This window comes from Rhagoletis pomonella, unplaced genomic scaffold (assembly GCF_013731165.1).
Source record: "Rhagoletis pomonella isolate Grant_MI unplaced genomic scaffold, Rhpom_1.0 Rhpom_scaffold_00007, whole genome shotgun sequence".
Classification (NCBI taxonomy): domain Eukaryota; kingdom Metazoa; phylum Arthropoda; class Insecta; order Diptera; family Tephritidae; genus Rhagoletis; species Rhagoletis pomonella.
This window is the reverse complement of record NW_023458561.1, coordinates 62,349,943-62,369,406: the sequence shown is the minus strand read 5'-3', so window position 1 is coordinate 62,369,406 and position 19,464 is coordinate 62,349,943. Positions and strand designations below refer to the sequence as shown.

The following is a 19,464-nucleotide window of genomic DNA, read 5'->3' as shown; positions in this document are numbered from 1 at the left end:
ACAACGTAACAGTAAAAGTAACTACAAACCGCTATTTTTGCTAAACATCATCATTTTTTTTTTTTTTTTGTATAAATTCTTTTTTAACCAATTTTTTGATTTTGTAAGCACTAATGCGAATATTTCGCCTTTCTTTGAGCGCATAACTCGCAATATTTAGTAGCTCAGCAGTCGACACAGCCCTTGCAACGTTTGCAGTACTTAAAGCAGCTAAGGTGACCCTCGACACCGGAGTCAAACACACGTCGTGGTGACCCGTGTCAGTCGTGTCATTTCCATGCTACCGAAATTCTTTTTGAAGAATAATGATTTGAATGTTGTGCGGAATTGTTTTGACATTAGACCGTAGAGTACGAAGCCAACAGCGGCATTGATGAGCGCCAATAGATCCATCATTTCACCGAAGGGTGGATAGCATACAAAGAAGAAACATTTTTCCAAAACACCCGAAAGTAGTCCAAGTATGCCTTGTGGAAATTCGGTCACCAGGAAGAGTATGAGTACGGCTACCAACAGCATTGTGGTCCGATCTGTACGGCGATCACATTTTGGTGGACTGTGGGTTATAGAGGAGGCAACATAAATCAAAGTTGAAACTAAGAATGTTGATACAAGAAAATAAATTTCATATAATTTGGTAGTTTATTAGGGCATGCCAGTTTGTGCGCGACGCTTTAAAAAGCGTAAAATTTTCATGTCAAAGCGGAAACTTTTTGAAATAAATATTTAGATGTTTTGTTAAATTGACCATAACCTTAGCCACAGAGAAGCAAAGAGTTCTCTTTTATCCAAACAGGTTAAAAAAAGCCGTTCCTTTTAAAATGAATATTCTCGACAAGTATAAAAAAAAGCTCAGTTTCCTACTAATTGACAAATTGTATGTTTAAACCCAAGCACTTTTTATAAAAAAATAGTTTTAAAATAAGAAATTTTCACTTAAAATCCATAGCTACAATGGCGAGGTTTAGTATTAAAGAGTTCTAGAAAGTTTAGAGTTCTAGGGTTAACCGTTTTCATTATTCCAGATATTCGAGTTTGAAACACTTTATTGTATATACAGTGCCGGCCACTTAAATAGCGCACCGTTTTGATCCTCAGACAGTTTTCCTTTTGATTATTTGACACTAAATATTTTTTTTTTAAATAAAAATATAACAAAACCCAAGTAAATCAGATTGTCTAACTTAATACAAAATTTACAAGGCATATTAAACAGGTAGTATCAGCAGGTAGGAGCAGATGTTTTGATTTTTTTCCCCCAAATTAATTGGCAAACTGCCAAATATTTGTAATTTTTTTCATAAAAATTCTTAATTGGCAAAATGTATGTGAATTTTCAAAGAAAGCGATCGAAAACCAGTTTTTGGGACATTTGCTTGACTCAGGTGCATAAACGCTGATTATAGTAGTTATTGGACCCGGCAAAGAATGTATTGGTGCTTCTGGAATGAAAAAACATTTACAAAGAAAGAAACTCGCACCAATTTTAATTTTTTTTTGTATTTAATTTTTTTATTTATTTTTTATTATTTAAAAAAAATATTAGACTATTTTTGACTCTTTAAATGTTGTTTTTGCTCTATTGCTACAAAATACCTGTTTGATGTGCCTTGAAAAATTTATTATAATTAAAAAAAAAAATCATACTTAAAGAAATTTCTTAATTCTAGTCCTAAGTTTCTAAAAAATTGCGTAAACTCACAGTTTAGGGGAATTGCTTTATAGAGAAGAAAAGGCGCACAAATTTTAAAAACATTTTTGAATTACTATAAATTTTGTATAAAGTTTAAAAATCAGTTTTAAATGTCTTTTCAAATATCAAATAAAGAAAATGAAAACTGTTAATACTGAGAATTAAAAGGGGCGCTATTCAATTGCCGGGCACTGTAAATTAAATTTGTAAACAAAGGTTAAACAAAACATTACTCATACGCACCGTTGTGAGTGTCGCTGCTCAGTCAGTGGTGCCTCGCCACCACTTGCGCCGCCATCATTACCACTGCTGCCTTTCGCGGGATTACTGTACTCCTTCAGCTTTTGCTTACGCTTCGATGCTTCGCACAATACTCGTACCAATATAAAGCTTATCACGGTTAATATACAGCAGGGCAATAATTTAATAATCACCGAATGAATCCAAAAATTGATTCTGTATTTATTGTTTGTTTTTTTGTTTTTTTTGTGGTGCGGGCAGTTCAAGAAGAAAAAGGAAAAGAAGAAAAATCTTCATATAACATTCTTGCACGTATTTAACTTTCATACATTCTAAAATAAAATGCTTAAGCTGAGTGACTTTTGCACTTCAAAAAGCACTCAGAGTTAAAGTGAAGCTGTTGTAAAATTTGTCTCTTCTCACCCAACAAAGTCGCATTCACAAAAGATTCAGAATAAACTCATACACACCCACATATGTATGTATGTAGATTCATGCATACGAGCATATAGTCGGATATATGCGTTTTACTCAAACCAATGCGCATTGATGAATAAATTCCTAGAAATGCCAACGCAGTCGCAGTTGGTTGTCGTTAGCACAAATTCGCAATACTCAATAGGGGTATTCTCTGAGTCTTGCAAAGCCCTTGCATGGTGCACAGATTGCACGGATTGCACGTTAAAAACCGGTTTTCGTATGGGACAGCTTTGCAAACCGTGCAATCCGTGCACCGTGCAAGGGCTTTGCAAGACTCAGAGAATACTCCTATTGTGCTTTAAAGTTAGAAACCCTACTGGTGCACACATTCGCTTTGCAGATTTGTCTTCCATTGCTTGCAATCTGCAAGCAAAGAAGAGTGAAATTAGAAAAAAAAAAAAAATCACTGATACAATTCACTTCGCATCACTGCCTTTTCCCCATTTCCTTACTCTCCCCTCGTTTATTCGGGGCTGCTAGCAAGCTTAACAGAATTAATTTAGTTGGCATCAGCGGAAAATTCGCTTCGTTCCGCAATGTTTGTTTAAATTGTTGCGTGTCAGAAGCTGAGCTCAGTTGTGTCACCTTGGTAAATCAGTTTTTCTTATTTGCATAAAAGCACACCCGTAATTTCCGTCTAATTATGTGCATTGCTTTCACTTAGCTTTAATGTGAAACGTCTATGGCTCCATAGTTTCCATATTAAATTTAATAAAAAGAAAAACGCTCACACATTTCCTCAGCCACCCGCACAACAGTTTGACTTTTGCTTTGTTCAATTTGAAATTCTCGTTTTTGGTTTGGCATTTTTGACATGCTGATTCCGTTCTCTGATGGGCTGGATTAAGAATGGCGCACTGAAAGATGAAATTCAGTTGTGTGGTTATGATTCCCTGTGGTAAAAACGCTTTCCATGGAAAGGTTGCTATGTGAACCCCTGAAATACCACGAATTGCCGTTCAAGGCTGAATAAAAGAGTAACCAGTAAAGATGTATATATAAGTTCGGGCGGAACCGAATTTTAAATACCCGGCGCAGATATCAAATATCGTCGTTTCAATTTTCTCTCAACTACCTTTGCATGATAATCGGGAGCGCTTTTCCCGATTTCAAACGCTTTCGATAATATGCAGAGTTTGACTTATTGAAATCATTGAACCAAGTTTGGTAGAAATCGATAAAACGGTTACCGAGATAGACCTTTGTAGTCATAAAGTGGGCAGTGCCACGCCCAATTCCTAAAAGTCCATAACAGTTTTATTCATTGCAAGTTGTTCAGTTTTTGAAATATCGGAGTATTCCTATTTTTGAAATTCACCGGGAAGCGGATGTAATTTTTGTCCGATTTGAATAATTTTCAACAAATTGCTTTTCCGTACCAAGGCACCAATTTTGGTTGAATTTTGATGAAACGAATACCGGTGTACACATTTGTGGTCGTGAGTGGGCGGCGCCACGCCCATTGTCCAAAAATTTATCGATTTTGAGTGAATTAGCTTCAATAATTTTACTGATTTATCGCAGTTTTCGTGTTTCTGTTAATTACCGTTATGTGGGAGGTGGGCGTGGTTATTGCACGATTTAAAAGATTTTCAACAGATTTCTTAGTTGAACCCTAAGCAAGGGTGGGACTGAGTTTGGTAATGATTGGTGATAAAAGTAAAAACAAGTATGTCCATTTTTACGAAAGGATAGCCAAAGTACCTGGCCTATCTAAGACCTCATACCGCTCCCCCACTAGACGAATACGGTGTTCCAAGTTTACATACACGGTTGTTGTATGCAAGTCTCGAAAAAGCCTAACTGCATGTGGTTATCATATTGTATTGGACCGTGATTCTAACACCTCGGCCTGAGAAAATGAGGGCAAATTGCCTATTGCAATGAAAATTCTATCGCCAGGTTCACAAATGCCCGCATATGTTCGATCCTTCATTCTTGACCAGTCTATGTACCAATTGACATATCTCGAAACAAGGCGCGTTTGTTCTGTCTTCCCGCTCTAGCATTTTTGCATGGCATTCTTGTCTAAGCAGATTTCTTTTAGCATCGAGTCTGAAAGCATGCATCTATCTAAGCCCGAGATCTTTCAAAAAATACCTGTCTGCTGCTTGTTTTTGTGATGAGTACCGTTAGATATTCACAGTTGCAACTCTCTAGATGATGCTGCTGCTTGAACAAAAATATATAAGCCACTGCTGGGAGACGTGCTGACGTACATTAATGCCACAGGGCCTTAATATTTTTGTATTGTTTTTCGCAAAACTGATTCATACATTCATTCATACATACGGCATGCGAACATTGTTACTAACACCCACCTGTACAACCTGGTATCCTTTTCCGCGTAAACGTGGTACAACGGTTCCGTACTATCTTCCACATAACTCTCCCGCACCTTAAATACAAACAATGTTGGAAAACAGACCACCGGCGATACGATGAAGGAAAATATAATCGCTTCATTGCAATGTGACAGCAGGAAGGCAGCAAAACGTCCATGTGGATGCCTGAAAAATAAAGTTGGAAAGAGTTTGCTAAAAGAAATCAAAAAAACAGCAAAAAGAAGCCAGAAGCAAGTGAAGCGAGTAAGTTTTGAAATCACAAAAATAATTCATAAACCAAACACAAACAAAAAAAAAAAAACGAAAAACAAAAAAACATGTGTGTTGAAAATAAAAATTGTAACATAACAGAGAAGAAAAGAAATAAAATTTAATTTTTATATTATAAAAAAATGTTGCCAGCATTGTCGAAAACTATGTATTTCTCACACAAGTACAATCTTTCTCTAATTACAGCAACATAAAGAGTTTTGGAAAATATATTGTACGTATTTACATACATACATACATAAATATGTATTATAACTGCGTGGTCTATCTACCTATGTAAATAAAGAAATATTAAGAGAAAATGGAATTTTATACTATACTTTTCACATAACAAACACGAAGATTTATTCTGCTAAATATTTAAATACTGTTATACATATTTATGACCTTATTCATAAATAATAAAAGAGAGCTCTATAAAGTGATATTTTCATACAAACTTTCCATATATGAAGCAGTTAAAGTCTTGTTTATTTTTTATGAATTTGAGTGTTAGTATAAATGTAAGTTAGTATTTATTTACATTTTTGAGTGATTCAATACAAATTTTATTTATAAATAAAATACATAAATAGCAATATCCGACATGGCAGACTTTGTCGTCTTAAAATTATATGCGCAATTTCATTTGGAGTGCAATCATCCAGGGAAAAGTTATCAATTTAACCTGAGATTATTTAAACGAGGGACGAATTTTGTATGGCTAATCTCTTTTTATAATTACAGAATAGGGAGCTAAGCTCGAAAATGAGGATAATCTACTTATATATAAACCTAGTTTAAGAATTTCCATCAAATTGGCCTTGAATTCAAATTGACAGGGGTTGAAATTCATTCGGAAATGAATTGCAGAACTTGCCTGATTCTATCTCCGTACTTAGTTCTTGTACTCCACGACAAATAATTCCCTAGATAAGCGTTATAAATAGATAACCTCTTCAGTTTTAGTTTCGATTTATCTTACCAATTAAATTAAATTAAAATTTTTACCAGGTGGCAACCTTCAACAAAAATATTTTTGGCTGTTCTTAAACCTTTTCCTTTTGACAGCCAGAGTAATGCGCGTACAAACATACAGACAGACAAAAATTCTAAAAGTTATTGATACGTAAGTAAGCTGTCGTTCGCAATGGGTTTAGCATCAAACGGCTAGGAGAGGTCATTCTCAATTCTGCGGGAGCTGGTGGTATTGCTCAGCGCCATTTTACATAGCCGTATTAGTTTTGCAGGCATTCAATTCACACATCGCGGGGTTTCGTGCTGGCGAAAACAGCTTTGAGGTCGACAGATGGATTGTGAGTGTCGATGCTCTTCTCGCGGGTCATCTCCTCCGCTGGTTTCAGCGACATCGGTCACTAGGTCACCATGTTTGTTCTTACAAAACTTTATTTTTATGGGAAATATTTGACTGAATAGCAGGTAATACGTAGCATTCATCACACTATTCGGTACAGCCGGTCTAGGTTCGCTATCGCAAAAATTTTTTTTTTGAGACCGATCGCAACTGGAATGGAATCGGACCGAAACTAAACTGTTACCGATAGTATGAATTCACACATTAAGTGCTTTTTCGTGCGGTTTTTATTGGCTGGCAAAAAAGGCTTTAAGGCTCAGTTAGTCTAGACTTAACTTAGCTTACGTAAGAAATCGACAATGATTACTCAACACGTCAACTTAGCCAGAAGCGAAAATATTTGGTTTTTGTAATTTCCTTTTCAGCCGATTGTCACTTTGCCGCCTATAAGCGACATCAAAAAATTCCTGAACAAAAAAATATTTCGTTGGCGTTAGGGGCTTTTATAGTTGAAATTGAAAAAATAAATCTATTTAAATATATATGTAATAAGATAGGTTATACTATTATTTTTAGGAAATTTCTTGGAAAAATTGCAAAATTTTCAGCATTTCTCGCACCTCCTCTCCTCTTCACAAATACAATGAATTGAAAGAAGCGCCTAATAATGATTAAAAATGTATTTTGCTGGAATTTTATCATTGTTATAAATATGCAAAAAAAAATATTGAATTTCAGAGTATTCCTCTCTCACCCAAAGAAATATTTCCAATTGCGGGTATGCTAATTTGCTTTTTTTTTTTAGAATAATAGTAATTCCTACTTAAACCCATTAGCAAAGTTAGTGTTTAAATTTTCATTGACATACATACATTAATTTTAGTGTAGTTACAAATTGCCAATACAAAAAATTATAATAAAATAATAAAAACATAAACTATGTATAAGAAAATAAAATAATAAATATAAACTTATACTTATATGAGCAACTACATTACATTGTAATTGTACATTGTAATGATTGCAACTACAAAGAACGCCATAGAAATACATGCATTTTTATAAATCCTTTCAAAAATACTTGAACAAAATTGCTTGTCTAAAAGATAAAGCACATCAGTTGCCTCAAAGCTAAAGTATGTTGTTGTTGTTGCATTTTGATGGGCTTAAAAGTACATATTTAAATTTTGGTTGATTTAAACGCACTCATACATACATATGTATGTAGCTGTTTTATGATGTATAAAAATAATAACAGGATAAGCAGGGATTTCGTTCACTAGGCAACTACTAGAAAGTAAAGAAGCGCTTACGTTTACCCAACGGATCTGGTCATGCATGGAAAATACATATATGTATGTAAATATTTATTGCTTAAAAGTATACAATTTAAAAGTAAAGTACCTAAATGCAGAAATACAGGTTTAAACAAGTAAGAGCAGCGCTCTCTTCGGCTATGCCGAAGGCTCCATACCTTTCATGAGCATCTGAAAATTTAACGTTAACAGATTGCTGCATTTGAAAAAATTTATATATTCACAGCAGACATAGATAGAGGAGATACATATATAAAAAATTCTAGCTAAACAATCAGAGGTATGGAAGATATACCTTATATAGCACCAATCTAAATGATTTTCACTGCTGTGTGATCGTTACGTAAACCGGTAACACAATTTAATGGGTTTAGCTTCCTACATAAAGGAGATACATATATCGCAAAAACTGGTATCTGAACAATCAGTGGTATAAGAGATTAAGATTATACATCATAGATTTTGACGATTTTCTCAGTAGACTTTGTATTATTATTTAAAAAATAGCTTACGAAATTTATCGGTTTTAGCTGTTCAAATAAAGGAGTTTTACAGTAAAACCCCATATCTGAACAATCAGTTGAATGGGGGCAATAAACAGCTTATAGTGACCCGATCTGTGTTAATTTTACTGTAAACTTTCTGTTGTTTCTAGCTGCATAGATGGAGTAGTTATAACAAAAAATCGCATATCTGAACAATCAGTTGAATGGGACCTATATGTAAAAGTGACCCGATCTTTGTTATTTTCACTATAAGTATTCTGTTAATAATGAGTGGAAACGGTGCGAATTTTGATGTTCCTAGCTGCATAAATGAAGAAGTTATGGCAAAAAATCTCATATCTGAACAATCAGTTGTATGGTGGATATAGGTTGTAGTGACTTGATCTTCGCCATTTTCACTGAAAGTATTCGTTTGATAATAAGTGACAACAGTGCAAAATTTCATGTGTCTAGCTACTTAAATGGAGAAGTTATAACGAAAAATCTTATATCTGAACAATCAGTTGTATGAGAGCTATATGTTATAGTGACTTGATCTTTGTAATTTTCACTCTAAGTTTTCTGTTGATAATGGGTGGAAGTATTGCAAAATTTCATGTTCCAAGCTGCATAAATGGAGAAGTTATAACGAAAAATCTCATATCTGAACAATCATTTGCATGAGAGCTATATGTTATAGTGGTCCGATTCTTCCGGTTCCGACAAATGATTAATACATTATAAAAATACACCTACCTACCAAATTTGATCCGGATATCTCGAAAACTGAGATACTAGATTGCATACAAACAGACGGACAGACAGACAGATGGACAGACGGACATGGCTAAATCGACTCAGCTCGCCGTTCTGATCATTTAAGTATACATTTTAATGGGTCTATCTCTTCTTATTCTGGTACTTACAAACATCGGACCAAAGTTATAATACCATTTCATGCTCATGAAAGGTATAAAAAGTCGGTTTTCTCGAGAATTATCAAAAACTATACTTCTATCTACTATTTACAAGACTTGCATCGATAAAATTTCAAAACAATTTTGAAAAATTTTAGTTTCATGGTGTTTTGATGGATCTCATTTGATTGCCATCTCAATAGCGAGACTTTCGATACAAGAAAACCCAGCTTATTGCCATTTTTCTGCATGTACTTACATAGTGGGCCGTATGAATAAAAACTAAGCAATTGCTTTTTCTTAAAATTTCATACCTTTTACTTCAATTTTGTTTGAATAAATTGAGTAAAAGATCTAAAATTTTAAGAAAAAGCAATTGCTTATTTTTATTCATACGGCCCAGTATGTATATGTACATACATATCTAGGGGGTACTGTATTTATATAATTTCTAAGTGTTTTTGTTTATCTTTGCTCTTTTCTATGCTGGTATTTAACCGAATGTCAGCAAATATGTCTGGGCCGAGATAATCATATGTGCGCGCACGAGCTTATATATATATTTACATATGTAAATAACATATATAAGAATATGCTTTTACATACATATCTATATACATAGAAACACATACATATCGTCGTTTAAAGTACAAAACCGCGTATCAACGAAATGCAAAACCGCGTATGTGAGGTTGCATAAATTATTTTTTTAGAGAGTAAAAACACTCATATTTCAAAATGGTTCTCTTTTTTATAAAGAAATTGCATTTCTGGCTACTATATTTCAGAACATATGGATAAGGATTGAGCCAAGAGCGTGTGTGAGCGAATCCAATTTTTGGCAGCAAATGTCAATTACGCGATTTTGTACTTTAAACGACGATGCGTATGCATCTGTATATACAAATGTGTGTGAAATCCTTCGTAGGAAAAATTAAACCAACTTCAAAATGAGAAAAAAAAATGAATGAAGAAGATTAAGTTATGTATGTACATATGTATTATATATGTGCATACATACATATGCATACATGTATGCAAAATAGATTAAACAAACATACTTTCGTTGAATTTAAAATTGCTTTCGGTACTTTGAAAAGTTATTTTTATACAATAGTATAAAAAAGGAACTCTGTAAGGGAAAAAGAGCAATCAGAGAACAGTGCTGAAGGTGCTCACCAGAACAACGCTAGCAAAGTTCTTAAGCGTGTAATATAGTTTAAATTTTACATACATAATAGGCCGTATATGACCACAGTACGAGCATATTCACTCCTCTATTCTACCCAAAAATACCTAACGCTCTTCTTAACTTTTTTGTTGCCATAGGCCTAACAGCAGTGCTGCGAAGGTCAAATCTTCAGATTGCAGTGCACATCTATCTAATAGAACTGGTGTGAGGGCCAATTCTATTATGATAAAGATAGTCTTGGTAAAGTTAGAATGGCTGTCTTAAAAAGGCCTAATGTATCAGAAACTCTAAAAGTAAGGTTATTAGTTTTGAAACCGTAAATATATAGTAAACGATTTCCTTACCATCTCTTCGAAGGTTATGATAAGGATATAGCAGCAAGGGACATAATCAGAACAGCACAAGGTATGGATTTTTATTACACATGTTGTTTAGGCGACCTTCTAACACATAGTGCTTATAAGTTTAACTTTCCATGCAGTCTGCATAAAGTTAAGTGCCAACTAACACTGAGCCAAAATTACAATGGTTTTTTCAACCAAGTTATTGTTTGGTTTTTTCATGGTTAATAAGCTGATTGTAAGAAATGTGATTCGAGTTGAACATTTGACAACAAATTCGTATGTATGTCAGTGGCTGAACGTGTAGAGGTGCTTGCTGTTATTTGTTGGCTTCCAGCAGTACGAATGCCGTCAGCGCTCTACATAATTTTTATTTTTTCCGTTTTTGGGTTTTCTTAATTACGAAAAAGTATCTGTGAAGTGCAGAATCAAACTAAACGACGAAGAAAGTTGATTGAAGTTGAACATTAGCAGACACATTTATAAAGCGGCTGTAGCTGGGTGTGCATAGATACTCACTGTTATTTGCTAACGACATTTAGACGATGCGGTTTCAATTATCATCAGAGGCAACTTGTTAAAATGATAATAACAATTTTTGTTTTGTATCTCCGACTTATGAAGAAGCATCTGTGAAGTGCAGAACATAAACGCATTCAAACGAAAGAATCGTCAACCAAAAATTTGGTTAATGTAAACCAATGTGTGCTTAATATTACCAAATTATTGTTGAAAATATCAACCGAGGCATTGTTAATATTAACCAAAAATTACATTGATTCTATTTCAAGTTTGATTTTGGTATTATTAATCAATTTTTGGTTAATTTTTTTCTCAGTGAAAATAAAAGTTAATTTTAGTTTTGTAAATATGTAGCAAACGTAATTCACGTAGGAAGCATATGCCGCGAATATGTAAATATAAAAATATTAAAGCAGATCCTACGACAATACATAAATAAATAGCAACGACATTACATGATATACAAAACAGCTGGTAAATAATATTTGCATTAATAAGTTACACCACCATTAACAGTATACACCCTTTATATAGCAACATATGAAAAATATACAAGCAACATATACATATGTATACAAAAGACTCAACACATAACTTCTGCATCTTCGGCGATGTAGTACAAGCATAAATAATTGTGTGCAAACATTAATTTTAACCAACAATTTGCGGTAAAGTGGCATGCTTTTATACTACATAAATATATTACAACGAATTGGCCACACACATACCTTATGGCCACATAACGCCATATCGCCAATGTCACCGTTAGTCCAATGGAAATTGTATGCAGGATTTGGGTGAAATGCATATGGAAAAGGATGAATACCGCCCAAGCGTAACTAAAATCCTTCTCGCCTGTAACAAGATGTGATTATAATTTAACACATGTGATTATAATGTAACACAGATTAATGCAAATTTGTGTTTATTAGAAATTGTGTGTGCACTTAAACTGTACGCTCATTAAGGTGGTCCAAAAATGCATGTGGGAAAAAGTATAGTCGGAATTTTAATGCTCACACCCACCAGGATTGTTCTAAATCGAAAAAAATAAACCCTCTTTTTTATTTCGAAATTAAAAAAAAAAATATTTAGAGGTCGTTTAAAGTTTTCCATGTATTCTATATGGGGGAAAAAATATTTTCGTGGAAACGGTATAGAATTCCTGAAAATCAATATTTTTCGATTAACTCTGTTCTCTGCAGCATACATTCAGTAATAGAACGTAATTGTTTATTTGACAATTTTTCAATACCAACTAATTTTTATGAGTCCCTCCATTGCATTTTTTTGAGGTTTTTAGGGGACTAATAAAAGTTTTTTTTGATAAAACTGGTTAAATAGCTGGGTATTATTATTAAATGTCTCCGGAAGTGAAATAAAGTTTTCCAATCGAAAAATATAAATTTTTGAATTTTATACCATTTCATAATTTCAAAATAAAAAAAAACAGCGGTTATATTTTTTTCGATACAGTACAATCCTTGAGGGTGAGAGCATTAAATTTCCGACTTTTCTTATTTTGGACCACCCTAATATATCTACACTTAAGAATTGCAAGAAGTTAAAGTCTGCTATGTCTACTTAAATAAGTAAATATTATTTATGCATGTATGTTCATGTATGAACGCTCTACTCACCTGGTTTCATATAGATATACTGATACGATGCAAATGGTATATACTCGATCATCACAAACATATCTGCTATTGCCAGCCATTTGAGTATTTTATTAATGGGCGCTTTGGCCATATCCTTTTTGGTTAGCACGATTATGTTCAGAATGTTCGCAATTGTGCCGAATATACAGATCTGCGGGCAAAAAAAAAAAAAAGAGAATACAATTTGAATAAAATTACAGATAAATTAACAATTGTGGCAAATAGAAGCCATAATTTAAAGAGATAAAACAGATGCTCGTAATTACAAATACCCCACAGAGAAATGGACTGGTAGCTAAATGTGGATTTTCTAGTGAATGTGACAATATGCCTTACTACATGTGTGGTAGGGAAAGTCAAAGAAGCCCACACACACACACTCGTACAGGAGACCCCCAAAGTTTTCAGACCTTTTAAAATGGATTGAATGTTTTCCAAGACATTTCTATAACAATTTTATTTTTTTTTTAATTTAAATGAAAAACAATAGTTTTATTATTTTGTTAAATACTTTTTATGTAATAAAAATCACAAATCAATCAACAAAAAAAGAAATGCAAAAAATCAACGGTAAGTTGTATGTAGTTAATTCAAATTTGCGCTTTATTAAAATATAATGGGATACAAAATTGCATATTTTCATATTAATCTTTCTTAGAAATCTTATTTAAAAATTTAAAATTCTACGAAAGTTTGTTGAATGCTTTTTAAATGTCGCACAAAGTTTGAAACTTGAATTTGTACGAATTTAGTAGAAGAATAAGTTGCATCTACCAAATCTTGTGATGAGAGAAATATATTTAGCTGACTCTTTTCTCAGTGCGGCCAAGAATAAAAAAAATGCAAAGTTACAAACCACAAAATCTGAGTAGTGGGTTTAAATGATAAATGTCCAACTAAGAAACATTTAAACTATAATGAAAACTACATCCAGAAAAAAGTCAGCTAATTACATATATTTCTCTCAACACATGATTTGGTTATTCTTACATTAAATATTTGATTATATATTTGAAATCAAGTGTGGAAAGAAATATTTTTAGATAATTTTTTTCTGGGTGCATGGGAGTTGTAAGCTGGCGAAGTAATTTGTATAAAACCCCCATCAAATTAGGATCTTTTTTCATTCACTTTGAAATGGAATATAATAAAAACGTAGAGTGCTAGACCAACGTCCTTTTTGCTCTTTAAAATATGGAATATTTCCGATTTGGCAAGCTCAAAAATAAGTGCGCATCTCTTATACATATATTTTTCCATCACATGGAATCAAGGTCCAATAAAAATTAACGTAAAATTAAAAAAAAAACTTTAGCGGAGAATGTAGTAGTAAAATACCTAGAAAAATTTGCTGCATAAACCTCATTTTTTTAAAACATTTGTTTATGTGGTGGGTGTGTCTAAGATCTGATCTCTTTTTGAGATAATATAAAGCTTCACACTCAATTACATTTAATTCCCAGCTCTTTTAATTTGTCCGCCCAATAGCGTAGAGGGCGTGGCAGTTGTCAAATTTTCACCATGTTTCAGATTTCTTCCTTCCACAATAAATTAAATGCCTGTAGTGAATTAAAACGAAATTTAGTATTTTTGGCCGCAGCTTGTATGGAATCGCGACACTGTGTGTGGTCCGTTCATTGCCAGCGGTCAGTTCTTTGTGGCTGTGGAGTTCATCAACACAACCTTATTCGGAAATATTGACTCAGTTCTCAGCTCATGTGTATGGTTAAAATCCAAATTCCAGCCTCTTTGGTGATCAGACGGAAGCGTAATCTACTCCAACTGGGGTCTTGTACTGGAACTGTCGGTAGCAGCTTGCCTCCTTTTGGTGGATGTTGATGAGCTGGTCTCGTTCTCTGCCTTACTCCTACCTACCGACCTATATTGGCAGCCAGTTCGAAAACGCCTTATCTCAGAAAACTTATCAAGAACGCCCTTTTTCAGAATTGGTTTGAAGAACAAGATATCGATGTAGTTTCGGATTATCTGCCATTCTGCATCAAAAACTAAATTTCGAAGGAAATGGACTTGGCACCTTTTTACCTTTAGTTAGCGATATGTATGTCTGTAGTTACTTGTATATGGAGGAGAATTTCTGCACAACAAAAAATACAAACTTATTTTCTTCTGTCATTGAAGTATTAAATAAATGCCATTGAAAGCCTTCTTTCTTTTCGACGCCATTTATTTTCATATCAACGCGCTTTTAGTACATACATATGTACATACATGCATACTTGTACATATGTACATAAGTAAGTACGATAAATAAATACTTAAGTAACAATCTAGTGTATTTGTATGTACTATCCGGTCATTTGCTGTAATTAGCGTCATTAGTGACCACTTTCCGGTGAAATTATTCATTTGGTGGTTGCTCTCGCTACTTACATAAGTGATGTTCGTAACACGGACCATTCCACGAAAAAGGTACATACATATATTTTCATCGCTGGTCTAATTATTTTTCCGGACGAATTTTTTAGCGGAAATGTTTTTTTTTTTTATTAAATTAAAACATAAATATAATTTTTACATATCCGAAAAAAGTTTCCGTTTTTGTTAGTACTTTACCATACATATACTTTTTATTTCGCCTTAAACTAAAACCTTAAACTGAAAAAATTCGTACAATTTGTGCCGCACCCACGGTGGAATGCCTCAGCAAAGCCACCCAAACAAATGGTGTAAATTAGGAGGTATTTATTATACTTTTCCGAATAAAGCTTTATCCTCCAGGGCTTCGCTCGTTACTGCGATAAAATCTGGTAGTAAATATTAAGAACAGGAAGTATTTTTTTTTTGTTTATAAATATTAATGGGCTCTTGTATGACCTTGTGGGGGGGGTGTTAGTTAAGTTGTGGTGAATGGGCATTTGAAGAGGTGGTGGGTGTGGGTATGTCGGAGACAATTCGCAGTTTAACCTGCTACAATTTCCAAACCGTAATTGAGCCAGGGATACGCCAACCCCTCTCGGTAATTGAAGCACAGTGTCCATGTGAATGCCTTTTATAGCCTGTCTATACAGTGCCGGGTCCAATGCTTGTTGTGTGTATTGTTGAACCTTGTCCGTTAGTCCTCCGCAAAGATGCCTTTTGACATGCCTAGGTAGAGGTTCCGCCTCCGCATGTTCGGGTACTCACGTCTGTGACACCTTACTAACTGCTCGCTGAGCATGATGTTGTGCTCCCTTACTGAGAGTAATTGGGTCTCACTATGTGAATGGTATTCTAGCGACATCCGAAATCATTCTGTGGCTGTCCGGAGTGCCGTATTGTATGTATGTAGCTTCATCCTTTACGTCCTACTCTTTATCTTTGCTTCAAGTGATGCCGGCAAAGGATTTGAGGGCTTTTTTGTGGCTCTATAGTTTGTTGGAAATTGTAATGTTTTCGTCGAGTCAGAGAGCAGGCTTTCAAAGTTTACTCCGTGGATTTTTGGTTTGTTCATTATTAGAATTGGTTCGCTGTCGATGTGGACCCAGCGTGCAGGTGGTAAAAATGATTGCGGGATAGGCTCCTTGTAGTAAATAAGCGAGAAAGTAAAGGGGAGTAACCGTTTACTTTTGAGAACAGGTCATCAATTCTATTGCCAGACGCCATTACTGAGCTATGGTCAGCGTACGACATGAGGATGCACCTATTTCATTTCAACGGTACCAGTACGTCTTTCTTAACCTAATCATATCGGTCGGCATCTTAATTGTGACAGCTGTCTTAAAGACGTTGAGCCGGAGTCATCTGGCGATTTTTGGTGAAGTCAAATGCTTCACATATCTATTATGCTTACGACTGCTAATTTCGTGGTTAGTCTTCACTTCTGGTGTGAAAATGTGGAGTGTACCCATTGTTCTGAAAGTTAGCTTTAATGTAAGTAAAGCCATAATTTATTTCACGTCAATTGTAATTTAACCGATTTAGGTAAATGTAGTAAATACACAAGCAGGCATTCGCTGATGGCATTGACCAAAAATTTTGGCGCTCCCGCATACAATCTGATTCCGCCGCAGTCGACAGTCGAATTTATAGACGTCGCGATCATTGCCATTACAAAATTATTTTCTTTATTTGCACACAACGCAAACCTAACGAGCATTACATGTCTAAAAAAACCTAAGCTAATTTTCCTGCGAAAATTATTGCTGTTGTGGTGTGGAAATTCCGCAGATGCCACATACGCTTGTATACATACATATAGGTATGTATTCAAAATAGCCCCATTTACTAAATTTCTATTAACATTTTGCATTAGTGTGCTGGTTGGTTGCTTGTTTAGTTTTTCTATGCTTTTCGTTTAGACGTTATTCATCCTGGCTGCTGCGTGGGCGTCCTTTCCTTAGTGTGCACGCGTATGTATGTGTTGGCGCATTTGCCTTGGGTGCCATACGGGGTATACATATGTACCGTAGGCGAAGCCATTATTTCGCGCACCTGCCCAGAGCTTCTGGCAAATGAACAATGTACATATATATGTAAATACATACATACTTACATACACTTAGGTCTCTTTTTATGCGACTTTTTTTTATGCGATTTTTCAAACCATTTTTTCGCTGTAGCGATTTTGCTCTTTTGAGGGTTTTTATTACTTGTTTTTCAGTGTGTAAGATATAATGCTTCTGATAATTAATTTGTCTTTATATTTTTACATAATTCATGTATGTATTTATTGTGGTATTTTTATTGTGGTATTTTTATTTTTTGGTTAAAATGCAGACAAAATTTGGTTTATTTCATTTATGTTCAGTACCGCATAAAAAAGGACCTAAGTGTATATTGTTTATACACAGTAATCGCAATGGATACATATTTAAACACCTCTCATCATCTGCCGTTAATGGAGATTTTCTACGAAAATTCCACGAATTCCATTAGCCTTAGACTGTTGCTCTATTCACTTCATTTAATCGCCAGCGCGCGTTGCATGGCGATGAAGAAAGTTGAAAGTTGAAAGAAAGCTGTGCTGTTACATTTACTTTATCAACATTTGAGCTGTAAAATTCTAATTGAAATAAAGCATCAATTGCAAAGGCAGCGGCTTTAGATTTGATAGTGCTTTACTTTTTTTTTTTGGCAAGAGAAACTGTAAGCATAGTTAGTTGTAACAAATAGTAGGGACAATTTTAATGTTTATGGTGATGGTAATAGTAGTGGTAATGGTAGTGACAATAGTAATTGTAATTATAGTAGTAATGGCTAAAATGAGGAAACGCCGTCACGCGGAAACCCCTGGAAGTCAAACTGGAAAAACTTCAGTAGCTTCTAGTACACATAAACTGGTATCCTAATGGGGCACTGTAGACTAAGATGAATCAGTTAGGAATGTGATCAAATGATCTTTGTGGCTTTTGCAACTCTGCCAAAGAGACACCATTGCACCTTCTTGAATTTGAGACCTTATCGAGGCGGAAAAAGGGCGTGATCACCAGGTACTGGGGTAAAATGACATACTTTACCTCCACCGTTCCGTAATGATGAAATTTGAAGTGCCAATATTTATGTATGTCTTGGAAAAGCATTAGGCGATTAAGCTGCGTACTTATGTACATATGTAAGTAGGTTAGGTTAGGAACATTAATTTGGTCTCATTTCATGCATTTTGTCGGGACCAGTACCTGACTTTTTCATAAACACTTCTGGAATAGTTCAGGATAAGTTCAGGATCAAAATGATCCCAAATCAGGACCCAAAATTGTACTGAAGTAGTTTTGGAAAATCCACAAGCGTTGAAACGGTCCCAAAATGGGCCCTTACTAGTACCAAAATGAAACTGAACTAGTCCTAAAATTCTTCAGAATTAAACCTGAACTACATAGACCCAGAAATGGACCTAACGCGCCCGTAACTAGCCACAAATTGATCCCGAACTAGTCTAGATATATTCTAAATTAGTCTCGAAATAATCTGGAGCAACCACCCAAAAAGATATTCAAATAGTCGTGAATTAGTCCTAAAATGGTCCTCACAAGGTAAAGAAATTATTCCAAATTGATACCGAAATTTTCCTGAAATATTGGTCAAGAAATGGTCCTTAACCAGTTCAAAATGAAATATTTATTTTTTTATTTTATTCTTATATTTCAATAGATTACTAAAACATAAACTTACAATCAGGGCTGCAAACCGTTTTTGAACCGAACCGTCACTTTTTTCAGGCTTCAAACCGAACCATTTTTACTTTGAAACGCTAAAAAACGAGCCGAAAACCACACCCAAAAAATGGCTCGGTTCGGTTCGGTTCAAAATCCACTTAAGCATTTTTCAAGTTTTGTCATACACAACTTCGTCTAAAAATGTCAGGCTATAGTGAAATTGCAAAAATTTTTCAGTTTAATGGCATCTGTGTGAGTTATAAAATGCTTGAAATGGTTTTATATGTAAGCAAATGCATATAACCGCAAGCAAAAAAAAAAATTTAATGAAAAATCGGTGCGGATGTAATTCAACTTTGCACTTATCATTTTAAATTGAGGTTGAGTAAGCTATAAAACTGCATACTCGGATTTTTTTTTTATTTCTGATTAAAAAGTTCGAAGCTATAATAAAATTTTGTTGAAATTTGTAGATTTTTTCTAATTTTCGAACAAAGTTTGATATATAATATATAGCTTTTATAAAAAATTATGAACATTTAAGAAACGAAAGAAAAATAGTCAAATATCGCACTCATATTATTCTGACCGGAGGTGTACATGTACATTAGGGTGG

At 34.3% G+C, this 19,464-nt stretch overlaps 1 protein-coding gene across 1 annotated transcript in view; it reads right to left on the bottom strand.

Annotated features, from left to right (window-relative positions):
• Positions 1-34: 34 nt before the first annotated feature.
• Positions 35-19,464, bottom strand: part of LOC118743285 (sex peptide receptor) — a 91,688-nt gene continuing 72,258 nt past the window's right edge. Inside the window, exons 3-7 of the mRNA XM_036475868.1 lie at positions 12,736-12,907; positions 11,824-11,950; positions 4,735-4,923; positions 1,937-2,149; positions 35-556 (exon numbers count right to left, since the gene is read on the bottom strand). Of these exons, the coding sequence (XP_036331761.1) occupies positions 235-556; positions 1,937-2,149; positions 4,735-4,923; positions 11,824-11,950; positions 12,736-12,907 (1,023 nt within the window). The 3' untranslated portion in view covers positions 35-234. The remainder of the gene's footprint in view (positions 557-1,936; positions 2,150-4,734; positions 4,924-11,823; positions 11,951-12,735; positions 12,908-19,464) is intronic.